The sequence below is a fragment of the Polypterus senegalus genome, chromosome 2 (genome assembly GCF_016835505.1).
Source record: "Polypterus senegalus isolate Bchr_013 chromosome 2, ASM1683550v1, whole genome shotgun sequence".
Taxonomy (NCBI): Eukaryota; Metazoa; Chordata; class Cladistia; order Polypteriformes; family Polypteridae; genus Polypterus; species Polypterus senegalus.
Window position 1 is genome coordinate 268372056 of NC_053155.1, and position 13829 is coordinate 268385884.

A 13829-nucleotide genomic window follows, 5' to 3' on the forward strand; every position below is an offset into this window, starting at 1 on the left:
GGTGTGGTTAAATCTCTTTCTCGCTGGACGTATAACACTGCTCTCGTTGTGAAAGGGGGGAGCCGAACGCATGCTAAAGAGATGCGGACGGATCAGCTGCTGGCTTTGTTCTCCTGCTGCCGAGGTGCATGTTCTGCTTGTCGTTCTGCGCGTTGATCATTTAAAAGCCTGTACAGCAGCTGTCCTTCTGTCTCACTGCCTTGTCTCACGTGAAATTAAAGTGTCTTCCGCGGAACGTCAAATTGTCTTCCGAGAAGATCAAGTCTCGTCTCCCTGCCAAGATTTTTGTTTTATAATAGTGAGATAGTTTATTGTGCTATGGTGTGGCTAAGATGACTTTGTTTCTGATCACCTATGTGGACCATGAAAGAATGTGTTCATAAGGGAGGGATGTTGCTGGAAAAGTTGGATGATTTTTTTAAAGCAGGTTCAGATGTGTTTATCCCGTTGGTCTTTGATGCTTCATCACTGGAGTGGATCTTCATGCTGACCTCCATAGGATTTGCTTTTCCCTACAGTGGTGTCTACAGGGCCTGCTCTTGGATGTCCATGGCACTGTCTCTGTTTGAATGACAGCTGTAATTAGTTATGCAGCATGGGCTCTTATTCACATTACACTTTACAAACAATATAGAAGATATCAGCTCCAGAGTGTAAATCACTGAATACTAATAATGCTTGCTTTGGAGAGTCCTATGTATGTGTTAGTGTGCTGATGATTGCATCTGCTCCATGTTTTTCTGCCTTTCTGACAAGGTCCAGGTTGCCATGTTTGAGTTTTGGGTTCAGCAGAGTGCGCAAAGCTAGCGTCAAAATAAATCTGGCCTGATCTGACACAGATGGTTTGTTATCACTCTTTCCAATGACAGGATTCATGTTCCTCAAGTGGCGATGAATAGAATATGGGTTATAGTAAACAAATACACGAGCTGTCTTCCACAAATTATTCATTGCATTTTAGGCAATTCTAAATGACTCCAGAACAGAGACGTCTCTTATGCAGCTTTTCTCTTTCTTGTATCTTTCAAAATTATTTGTCAATTTATGTTATAAATAAATGACATCTGATTAGACGCAAGATTGTTTCCAGGAGTTGAACACGTCTCATTACAAGCAGAATATGAAAGAAAAAACACCTTAATTTTGATCCTCCATGCACTAGATGGCAGTAGTGTGCTTTGCGATGTTCTTCTTTGCTATCGGGGTGTGGTATTTTGGACGGTGACTTGAATTGCAGTGAACATCAGTATGGAGAATATTTGCTGGTTTTTAGTAATTCCTCTCCTTTCAGGTAAGGGTAAATATACATAAGAGACCGTATACGTAACGTGTAGTTAAGACCCACAAGTTTGGGGAAAAAAAAACGTATTTCTTAATCAAGAGTAGAAACCTGTTAACTGCACCGTTTCCTCGCGTACGCGCTGCTGAAGCACCCGAAAACTAGACAGCCTATCAGAAAAACGTCGATGTCTAGTCGTGTGAGACATTTTTCAGATATAACTTGAATCCCACCCTCGATTTTTTTTATACACCAAGATATCTGATGAAATTGCGGAATACAAATTAATTGTTGTAAGCTGGTCAAGAGCGTACTGAAATGATTAACGTTGTGTCGTTTTCATGGTGGCCTCTGGGGTTTCTGCTTCTAACCACTATGCGGCGAAGGTACGGGTCGATCGATGTGTTTATTTGGAAGAGGTTATCTAACTCGGATTTCCTCATTTTCTGACTGATATGACAGAAGAAATAAGTGATGGAGGTTTTGTTTCTCCACACTTTGTAAGGCAAAAGTTTATGAAAATAGTTCGTTTTAAAGCACTAGATTCGTAATGTGAAGTTTGTGCAGGCTCCGAAGTGAGTAACTTTTAGAGTCGCTTCTAACACATTTTAGTGGTGTGGTTGGTCTCCCAAAAATACTGTAAAAAGTTGTAAATGGAGTGAATTCTTTACTAGTAACTTGATGCGCACTGTAACGAACTACTCAAGGATAATTTGTGTTTAAATGTAAAGAAGACAGTGCCAGCTATGGACTCCAAAAGGCGAGCCAGCCCGGAAGTTAATCCACTTTCACTTTCTAATGTGTACATTAGACTAACATGTGGCGCTAGAGGTAATCGAACATGAACGGTAAATTGCTAAGGCCTGATAGGAAAGTACTAAGATTTTCCCAAATATTTGGCCTCTTCATTCATTAAGGCCTATTAAATTACATTTGGTTGTCTCGGCCATCTGTCATTCTTCATTTGTACACGAATCCGCCCCTCTTTAACGTTTTCGGTTTTAAGCGTATGCTTTACCTGCCTTGGGAATCCTGAGGCCCATAAGCCTTTTCGTGTTGACCGTTCGCAGATATACAACAGTACAAGAAAAAGTTGCTAAGAATTAAATCGCGAAGCGACTGATTTTATTTAAGATGCTCCGAATTCCGCATCCTATATGGAGTCTACTGTAGATGTGGTACTTGATCAGAAAGCAGCAGTCGCCAGTACCCACCCTTTTAAGTTTTATTGGGTAAAAATAGTAGTTTATGTTTTAAGATGTATTTAATGTTGGGCACGGTGTCACTGAAATATAAGAAATATTTAACTTGTATATAGAAATATGCAACAAAAATATATCATTACACATTTAATTATTAATACCGACATATCATTTTGTTCTTTACATTTTACACTACCTTTTTTTGAGTTTAATTTTGTGTGAATATTCTTACATAAGTGTTAATCAGCCTATAGTTTGTGGCACCAGATCCTAGAAAGTGGATTTAAGCTAACTCTGAGATGTCATACCTGTTGTCTAGGGACATAGATCCAGTTCCCTGGCTGTGAAATGTGTACATTTCTGGGAACATTGTTAAAAGGAGCCATTTAAGAAAATGAATGTGTTCAGTGACAAACTGGATTAGTTTCTGATCTTCGCTTATAACATTGCAGCATATATTACCTTTAATGTGATGTTACTGTTTTGCAGAGTGGTTTGTCACAGTGAAGTGACCTGTTATGCACAAAACCACACTTTGTTGTTTTGAAATGTTTCTTGTTGTGTGCAATTACCAGGGTCAAATACACACTGTTTTGTTAAATTTAACTTGGTTGTGATTTCCCCTGTTGTGCATACTAGTTTAAAATTGTTCCAATAGAGACTACTAATGATTATAAAAGAATAACTTCTTCTTTCAGCTGCTCCGTTAGGGGTTGTCACAGTGGTCATCCTCTTCCATATCTTTCTGTCCTCTGCTTCTTGTTCTGTTACACCCATCACCTGCATGTCCTCTCTCACCACATCCATAAACCTTCTCTTAGGCCTTCCTCTTCTCCACTTCCCAGACAGCTCTATCCTTAACGTCCTTCTCCCAATATATCCAGCATCTCTCCTCTGCACATGTCCAAACCAACGCCATGTCACCTCTGACTGTCTCCCAACCGCCCAACTTGAGCTGACACTCTAATGTCCTCATTTCTAATCCTATCCATTCTCGTCACACCTAGTGCAAAATTTAGCATCTTTAACTCTGCCACCTCCAGCTCTGTCTCCTGCTTTCTGATCAGTGCCACCGTTCCAACCCCTATAACATAGCTGTTTTGAGTAAGTCAGAAAAGTGCTATGCAAATGTAATTAATTACTAGATATAGTTATTAAACTAATTTTCTCCTACTTTTCCTCTTTTTCAGTGTCAGCAAAATGTAACAGAAGGTGCCTTTAATAATTTTCTAGTTATGCCTCATTATTTTCAGCGTGCCTATTTATAGTGCCTTTCTTATGCTCAAATATGTCTCAAGTGAGTATAGAACTGGACCGTGTGTGATGATGTTTGTTAACCAATGTATCTAAACAATTGCTCACACAGAAAAGGCTCTTTAAAATGGTAATTGTAAAGCCTTTATAATAATAAAAAGGAAAATCACAAAACTTTTATTTTTATATTGCCATTAATGAGAAAGAAGACCAGCTTTTGCTGGATTTGATTAGTAGTGCTGCTGCCTTGCAGTTAGGAGATTTGGGTTTGCTTCCGGGTCCTCCCTGCGTAGTTTACATGTTTTCCCCATGTCTGCGTGGGTTTCCTCCCAAAGTCCAAAGATATGCAGGTTAGGTGGATTGGCGATTCTAAATTGGCCCTAGTGTGTGGGTGTGTTTGTGTGTGTGTCCTGTGGTGGGTTGGCACCCTGCCGGGATTGGTTCCTGTTTTGTGCCCTGTGTTGGCTGGGATTGGCTCCAGCAGACCCCATGTGTTTGGATTCAGCGGGTTGGAAAATGGATGGATGGATGAATAATCTCAAAATCAGTTTAAGTCCATTTTCCCCACCCTAGTGTCCATTACTAGCAAATTTAACTTTGGCTTGAAATCCAAAATTTATTTCTATCCTTTCTCCAGCACCTTTAGTACAGACACAGCCACGCCTTTCCAGACCTTGAAAAATCTGATATGCCAACAGTTGAGGCAAGTCTGTAATATCTATTGACTTGTGCAAATGTAGGACTTGAATTCTCCTACAAGGTAATGAAACTGGCCATTGCTAATTACTGAAATTGTTCTAGAAACTATTATTTGAGTCAGCAATTTTACATATCTTACTTGTATACTTTACCTCCATGAATAATTTCTGTAATTTGACCTGCAATTGTGAAAACAAGCTTTTCTCCAATCATGTATGGTTGTTTTAACTTTTGCAATTAAATCTGATGCTTCCTAAGATGTAAGTAAGTTCTTTTCATGAGAGATGAAATATTTTTCAAAAACCTGTCTGGCTTCATACTTCACCAAAGATTTGCTAAAATTGGCAGACTGATTGCTACCCATCATGATAACAGATTTAAAGTAAATTCATATTGCAAAAGGGGTTAATCATCTTTTCTTTTAACCACCAGGTGTAATTTAACTTGTTTTCTTGTTTATTTTTTTCTACTTCTTTGTAAACTCCTATTTAGCCATTTGTCCATAATTTAAAATTACATTTATTTTAAAATATACATAAAGATATACAGTAGTTATATTCTGTTTTAGGTAATGTATTAATGTATTAAGCTGAGTTTGCAACGAAATTTGGGGCATACTGTATTTAGGGTTTAAACTATAAAAATAGGCATTTAAAAGGCATTTTTAACCACATCACAATTGGGTGCTCTAGGAACATAACCCTGTGAATTTTGTGGATGTACTGTACATGTGCATTGTACAGCAGCCAGTAGATATGAGAAATCCATGGTAAACTTTCTATATATGCCCATCAAATATCCAAGATACATTTACAAGTAACATTCTGGTTGTTGTGTAGTCTTTTCTAATACCTGTTTACTAAATGGCAGCCCAAACACAAAACTCTGTCAGAATCTATTTAGTTGTCTTCTCAAAAGCATGTGGTTAGTAACTCTATTATTCCTTTAAAATTCTTATTTGTTCCAAATTTTTAAGTAATAAGGGACCCCGAGTTTTAGAAGTGCTGGACGCATTGTTGCAAGAGATCACAGGGTAATGTAGCTAAACATTTCTGTTCACAAAGAAATTTTTTGCTAATGCCAACTCAGTCCATAGAAAGAACATTCAGCACAACTCAAGAGCAGGAGAGAAATTGTTTTTAATAAGACTAGAGGGCTTCGCCAACCCCGTGCTTGCACTACATGCTAGCCTCTTTGCGGTTCTGCGCTCGCGTATGGGATGGATGTACAATTCACTATTTTACATAATGGCGAGTAATTAACCATATTAAAAATTATTAAAATGTAATCATTTGAATGTAAATTACGTTTCATGTTGTGTTAGAGTTATTCATTGCGCATCTACGATTTTGTTCTGTTTGGCTTTGAAATTAACACTCAAAAACTTTTAAACTTTCACTTTTATTGTAAAACTTCAGTAAAACAATTTTTGAATAAAATTTTCATCTATCGCATTGAATTGTGATTCTGTATTTGGATTTTTATCATGACAACGCCACATATAACTGCACGTGATTGAATTTAGTTTCTTTCTCTCTTTTAAATAAAATGACATTTTCAAATCTTTAGCTCAGAGATTTGTAAGTTGTCTTTGCAAAATCTATTCTAATGGGAAACTGTTAACGCTTTTAATTGAATGGCATATCAAGATCTCCTTTGTTGTCTAATGTTATCCCCTGAAGATGTACTACATTACCTTTCTTGGGTACATCCTTCTTTCTACAGTAATTTGTGTGGTGATAATGGTTGTAGATATTCTTCAGAATATTGTAAATTGATGTTTTCATCTGCCACACGATCAACTGTTTCAGCATAGTCTATTGATACGCATTTAACCAATTTGCCGTGTAACCAATCATCATTTTTGGCATTAATTCGATTGACTTCGCCGTTTATCAGTGCTAGGATTGCCCGTGTACTCATTTTTCTGTTGATTACCCTTCGTGATGAAATTCTTCAATAGGATTTGGACATACGTCTTCTGTAATTGGGAACTTATATGAAGAAAATGTTAAAATTTATAAGAGCTAAGAGAATAAGAACTGTTTCTGTGAAAAGCATTCACACAAATGAGAGATGAGAGTACTGTTTGCGTGGTTTTCTATGGTTGAGAGGAGGGTGTGACTTGAAAACATCTCATGGCCAAAGTCTCGACTCACAGGACTTGAAAAAATCTTCCAAAATGTCTTGTCTCGTCAGGATTTTTTATTATAATAAGAAAGAAATTTGAAATTAGAGCTTATGCTGTACATAGACTTGAGTGTGATAATTAAAAATGATACATTTTAATTTTTGGTGCTAACCTTCATTTTTTTTGTTGTGTAGAGCCACTCTCTATAAATTTAATATGGCTATGGTCACATGCCTGGTTATCATCAGAATGGCTTTAATCATCATTTTGTTGGTTTGCCCTGGTTGGCCATTTGCCTCCAAGTGTTTTTCTCCTTCCACATTTTGTTGTCTTGGGTGTTGTTTTGTTCATCTTCCACCATCGCGCACATTTTCACCCATTAAATGTCTGCCTTTCTTTCCACAGGTTCTGAACCATTAGTCTTTCTCTTCTCAGAACGATACCAGTTTGCACTGTGCTTATTCAGCTTGTTTCTTGTTTATTTATTTTTTATGTATAACTCTGCAATTTTTTTTGTTAGAATTGGTGTCTGGACAATTGAAGGTTGTAACAGTTCCATCCTTAGAAGGTTATTCTGATGAAGAAATCAATCTGCCTTGTGATGCCAGTCTTAACAGGAATGACATTAATCTGATGTGGATAACATGGATTCAGAATGCTAAGAAGGTTTACGAATATGATGGATCCAGTGCAAACGTATTGTAGAAATACCAGGATACGATGTTGATCTTGACCAAGTACAGAAAGGGAATATAACCTTGAAAATGAATACTTTAACACCTGGAATATATACATTTAAATGTGAAGTAACAGAAGGCTCATCTGAAGGCAGAGGAGAAACTACACTAACAGTAAGGCGTAAGTTAATTCTAATTAATCTGAATCAAAGTCTCTGATTTTTATAAGGATATTAAAATTGTACAAATTTTAAATTTATTGTAAACAACATGTAAAATACAGTATATATTTGTTTCCAAACTAATACAGTAATTTCTATTTTTGTGTTCTTCAGTAGTCATGTCATGGCCACAATTTATTTTTAATTTAGTAGTCTTTTTACTTTTATGCATACAGTGAAAAAATTAGAAAATTAAGAATCCTTGTTAACTCTCAATCTCGGACTGTATGGTTTTCTTTCTTCTGGTGAACCAAAGTTTTTAGTCAGTGTTGCAAAAATGTTTCCTGAATTCTTGTACAGCCACAATGGGCATCTGATTACAGATGAGAGCAAAGAGGCTCAAGTAAGATTATTTATTTATTTATTTATTTTATTTATTTAAATATCAATTCTTCTCCTACTGGTTTATGTTCTACTGCATGACAGAGACTGCTTCTACCAGATCCCCCTCATATGTTATTAATTGACATTCCTGATTTTTATCTCTGAATTTTGCTACTATCAAAGAAAATCACATTTTGATATTCAGGGAAATCATTTCTTTGCAGTGTTGTGCACAATGGCAATTAAATTAGCCAACAAAAAAATAAGGTTTGAGTATTTAAGTTATAATTAGTGATTTTTTTAATATAGTCAAACTTAGGTTACTGATTCTAGATGTTACATGTATGTTTGTACATTTTTTTTATTTTTTATTTTATATATGACTAGGGGCTTTGCATCCAGCTCGCTTCACTCACCAACCCTCAGGCCTGCACTACGAGCTAGCCTCTTTGTGGTTCTGATGCTCGCTGTATGGGGATGTGGATGTACAATTTTAAACAGATTATTTTCATGGGAATTGTTACATACGCATAATAGAACTAACTACAGGGGGTCCTCTGGTTACGACACTGTTCCACTCCTACAACAGTGATGTAAACTGAATTTTGGTGTAAGTCAAACACATCCTAGCATAAGTCACTTACCTATCCTAACACATTTGCAAAATTATAATCTAGAACATAAAAGTACAACTAAGCCACAGAAAAGTAAAAGGACATAAATAAACAATACTGTACACAGAAAAAATGAGCATAAAAATCCTTACCTTTATTCCTTCTCATGTCTCAATTTTTTGGAAATTTTTATGGAAGTGAGCGTTGTAAATTAAACGCGTCTTATGTCAAGACATTGTAACTCGAGGACTCCTGTATTTTACATTACAGTGAGTAATCTATAATAATAAAGGCAAAGCCCTCACTGACTCACTCACTCACATACTGACTCATCACTAATTCTCCAACTTCCCATGTGGGTAGAAGGCTGAAATTTGGCAGGTTATTCCTTACAGCTTACTTACAAAAGTTGGGCAGGTTTCATTTCAAATTCTACGCGTAATGGTCATAACTGGAAGCTATTTTTCTGCATAAACTGTGATGGAGTTGAGCTGGAAACCGTGGGCGGAGTTTCGTGTGACATCATCACGCCTCCCACGTAATCACGCTGACTGTCAACACACTAGAAAACCAGGAAGACCTCAAAAAGCGCTGAAGAAAACATGCATTATATAATTGAGAAGGCAGCTAAACAATAAGAAGCGAAAGAGTGACATATACAACCATATTCATGAGTTCTGCTACTTCGAAACAAAGCACGATGTAAACCTACACTTTAAATTAAGTTCATAGACAGGCTGCGCTGGCGCTTGTAATTTAGTGCCTGCCCATATAAGGCCGTCCACAGCGGCAATCCAATAGCAAACTGCCACGGGTAAATATTCACGGGTGAAGGACTGTGCTTATGGAGAGGAAGATGAGATGGTCAGGGTGGTGTTTGGCACAAACTCAGCGAAACTGCGAGAGAAAGTTTTAAGTGCCAGGACTAAGGTAACATTAAATACAGCTATGGACATAGCACGAGATGGCACCAGCACAGCTGGGAAACTTCGATGCATGTACACCGAGTGGCTCACGTGAACTGACGAGTGCACAGATAAAAGCAACAGTTCCAAAGAGCGCTGAACAAAACCGAATTACACAATTGAAAAGGCAGCAAAAATATGAAGCGCCTGATACATACAAGCATATTCATAAATGCAGCTACTGTGGAAACAAAGCACACGGTGGAAAAAGTCAATGTCCCGCTAAAGGAAGACAGTGTAAAAAACCCGTGCATGCAGTGTGTCAGGTCTCAGATAAAGAAGAAGACGAGCTGTTTATTGATGCAGTAAGAAACAAATCGATGAATGAAACCTGTCATCTTTACAACGATTGACAAACACGGAATGTAACTTGAACACAACACATCCTACAAATACGAACCTGATTGAAAGAAATAATGATAATCAAATCCTTGATGACAGCAACACTCAGTAACACTCACAAAACAAATACTGTATATTGACAGTCATGTTACGCTATTTTTAAAATGTTCCCTTTTCTTTTTCTAGCTTTTTAACACACTACTTCTCGCGATACGCTGGTATATATATATGTATATATATATATCCCGCCTACATACTCGAATAATGGATACTTTATTCGCCATCAATGATTGTTTTGGTAAAGCCATACTCAGTGTATTCATTAGATGAACGGTAAAAAGTAAGAGTGAGGGGAGGATGACTCATTGAGGCATGCAGGCTGTAGTGGCCAACTCTATCTGAATTGCGATCACATTTGAAAAAATATATCTTTTCAAGTTCTATTTAGTCCATATGTGTCAAACTCAAGGGCGCGGGCCACATCCGCCCGCGTGTAATTATATCCGCCCGAGATCATTTTATATACTGTATTATTGTTATTAATGGCCCGGTATATGAAGCGCTGGTAACACAATAAACTACAGATCCCATAATGCAGCGCTTCAGCTGCCTTGCCAACACTTACCGCTAATCAAGTCTACCTTATGATGCTGCAAGTTATTGCGGCTAGAGTTATTGCGCACTGAGTTTGCACGGCGCTTTGGTGACTTTGAAGAACAAAAAAAGTCCGTCTACATGCGGCTCGAACCTTGTGCATGTTTGGTAGCACATATCTGTGTGAGAAGCTCTTCTCAGTGATAAGACTAACAAAACAGCACACAGGAGTCGCCTCACTGATGAGCACCTGCAATCCATCCTGAGAATCTCCACAACACAGAACCTCACACCAAACAGAAACGAACTTGTGGCCAAAAAGATGCCAGGCGCCCAGCTCTAAAATGACATATGAGCAAAGACAACTGAATGATTTGATTTGTTATTGCACGTAAGAGCTGGAGTCAACCGTTTTAACAAACAGCGTATTGCACTGATACTAAATAGCTGTGTGTGTATATATGTAGATATGTATATGTATATATATATATATATATATGTTTATATATGTGTGTGTGTATGTATGTATATATATATATGTATTTGTGTGTATATATGTGTGTGTATGTATGTATATGTGTGTATATATGTATGTATATATGTGTATATGTATAGATATGTATATATATATATATATATATGTTTGTGTGTGTGTGTAAAAATATGAAGCGCCTTATACATACAATCATATTTATAAGTGCAGCTACTGAGGAAACAAAGCACACGGTGGAAAAAGTGAATGTCCTGCTAAAGGAAGACAGTATAAAAAAAACCCGCATGCAGTTTGTCACATCACAGATAAAAAGGAAGACGAGCTGTTTATTGATGCAGTAAGGAACTAATCGATGAATGAAACCTCTTATCTTTACAACGATTGACAAACACGGAATGTAACTTGAACACATCCTACAAATACGAGCCTGATTGAAAGAAATAATGATAATCAAATCCTTGATGACAGCAACATTCAATAACACTCACAAAACAATTACTGTATATTGACAATCATGTTACGTTATTTTTAAAATGTTCCCTTTTCTTTTCATAACTTCTACTTCTCCACTGCGGTACACGGGTATATATATATAAATGTATATATATACCCGATCTACAATACATACTTTAGCATAGACAAATCACACGCTGTGGCTTAATTGTAGAGTCTTCGCCTCTAACGCACATTCGAGGTTCATTCGAGGGGGTGTACTGACTATGTACGCGCGCTACCCGATTCATTTTACCTTCGCATCTCCTTGGTTTGGGACGTATGAAAAAATATTAGGTTAACGCAGAATCATGTTACGCTATTTTTAAAATTTTCCCTTTCTTAGCACAAGCACAGCTGAGAAGCTTCGATGCATGTATCCATAACGCTTAAAAATAACGATTTAATCACACTTTCAATTCCAAGCAAACGGAACTTTTGTCAATGCATGATTTCCTGGTACATCCATTACACTGATGCACACATCACAGCTACAAAAATGTTAGAGTCGGAATAAAGCGCTCCTCCTACGACTGATCATTTCGACTACCCGAGCTAAGCCTTGATAAAAGCATGGTTTTGTGCACACTGAAAAGCAAGCAAAATTAGATGCATTACAGAAAGCGGACTTTGTGGCTCTTACTGGGGATCATTGGACTTCCGTGACCGCTAGTAATTCTAAATACATCTAATTACAAAATGTTCAATGATCACACTGTTTTAGCCTAATGTACAAAATAATTTTGGCTAATGTTACTCAGAGTTTAAAGAGTAAGCTGGTCAAATTACCTTTTATGTTTCTGACTTATTTTTTTAAGAAGAAAACTGCACTTTATGTTGAAATTTTGGTTATTATTATTTAAAGACAATACTATTCTGAAAATGTACTTAAAGTACTTAAACTACCACTTTATTTTTAAGTCTGCCCAATTTTAACCAGGGATGATATTTTTGTTTCTGTTTTGAATTCAAATGCAGTTTAAAAGCTTTTTTTCAGAAATTAAAACAGCTTCAGTTTACAATATTCATGTCCATGTCTATTATTTGATTCTGTCGCCCACTAAAACCGCTTTTAAATTAAAAAAAAAAAACATTTGCATTTGGGGCAAATTTACGTGTCGATTACATACCATTAATCAAGATTAATTTTACACAGCCTCTAATTAATTGGATTATTTTTTTAATCGAGTCCCACCCCTAATATATATATATATATGTAGATATATATATGTAGATTTGTATATATATGTGTATATACAGTATATATGTAGATATGTATATGTTGTATATACAGTATGTATATATGTGTGTGTGTATATATACAGTATGTGTATATATGTATATGTATGTGTGTATATGTATATATATATAACTGTATACAGTATATATATGTGTATAGATGTGTATATATATATATATATATATATGTTTATATGTATATATGTATGTTTATATATGTGTCTGTGTGTGTGTGTATATATATATATATATATATATATATATATATGCCAGCACCACTCATGACAATGACAAAACAATTACATTGTCAATCATGTTACGTTATTATTAAAATGTTTCCTTTTCTTTTACTTCTCCGCTGCAATCGCAGGTATTTTGCTATATATATAATATAAATAGATAGATATGACAACAACACTCATATCAATGACAAAACAATTACGCTAACAATCATCTTACGTTATTTTTAAAATGTTTGCTTTTGTTTTTCATAACTTCTTTAACACACTACTTCTCCAAGTAAGCTGGTATTCTGCTAGTATACATATATATATATATATATGCACGTGATATGTGTATATATATATATATATATATATATATATATATATATATATATATATATATATATATATATATATGTATATATATATATATATATATATATATATGTATACACGTGTGTGTGTATATATATATATATATATATATAGATATATATATAGATATATATATAGATATATATATACACATATGTATATATACATATATATATATACACGTATATGTATATAGACATATATATATATACACGATATGTATATAGACATACATATATATATATTTACGATATATATATACGTCGAGATTGAATCGCAACATTTTACTCACCAAAAATTTGATTATTTGTAAACAAAACCCATTCTCCTCTCTTTCCTCAAAACAGTTCAATCACTCTGTCGTATGAATAATCCGCGCGCCTCAGTTCCATCAAAAGTCCCTTTCTATCGCCATCGGCTAATGCTGAAAATCTAACCTGCGTGCATCTATCCAATCAATGGGACTGAAAACGGTGATGTTGCTGTACACCTGCTAGAGGGCCGCACTGACACCAACACAAAATCTGAATGGTTGAAGCAACAGGTTAATCGACATTTATTCTGTTTAAGAGTGCCCGCACAACGGATTGTAAAGTCCTCTCTGCCTGGCAACAAATGATGGCTGAAATGTGATTGGTTAAATGCTTTGATACTAAAATACATGCCTGGAAGCAGCACAACCATCGGAAAAGCTATGAAAGGAA

General features: G+C 35.9%; 1 protein-coding gene across 1 annotated transcript in view; it reads left to right on the forward strand.

Moving 5' to 3' along the window:
* The first annotated feature begins 1191 nt into the window (after nt 1-1191).
* LOC120523856 (leukocyte surface antigen CD47-like) overlaps nt 1192-13829 on the forward strand; it is a 42204-nt gene continuing 29566 nt past the window's right edge. Inside the window, exons 1-2 of the mRNA XM_039745518.1 lie at nt 1192-1291; nt 7086-7423. Coding sequence (XP_039601452.1) covers nt 7330-7423 — 94 coding nt within the window. The 5' untranslated portion in view covers nt 1192-1291; nt 7086-7329. The remainder of the gene's footprint in view (nt 1292-7085; nt 7424-13829) is intronic.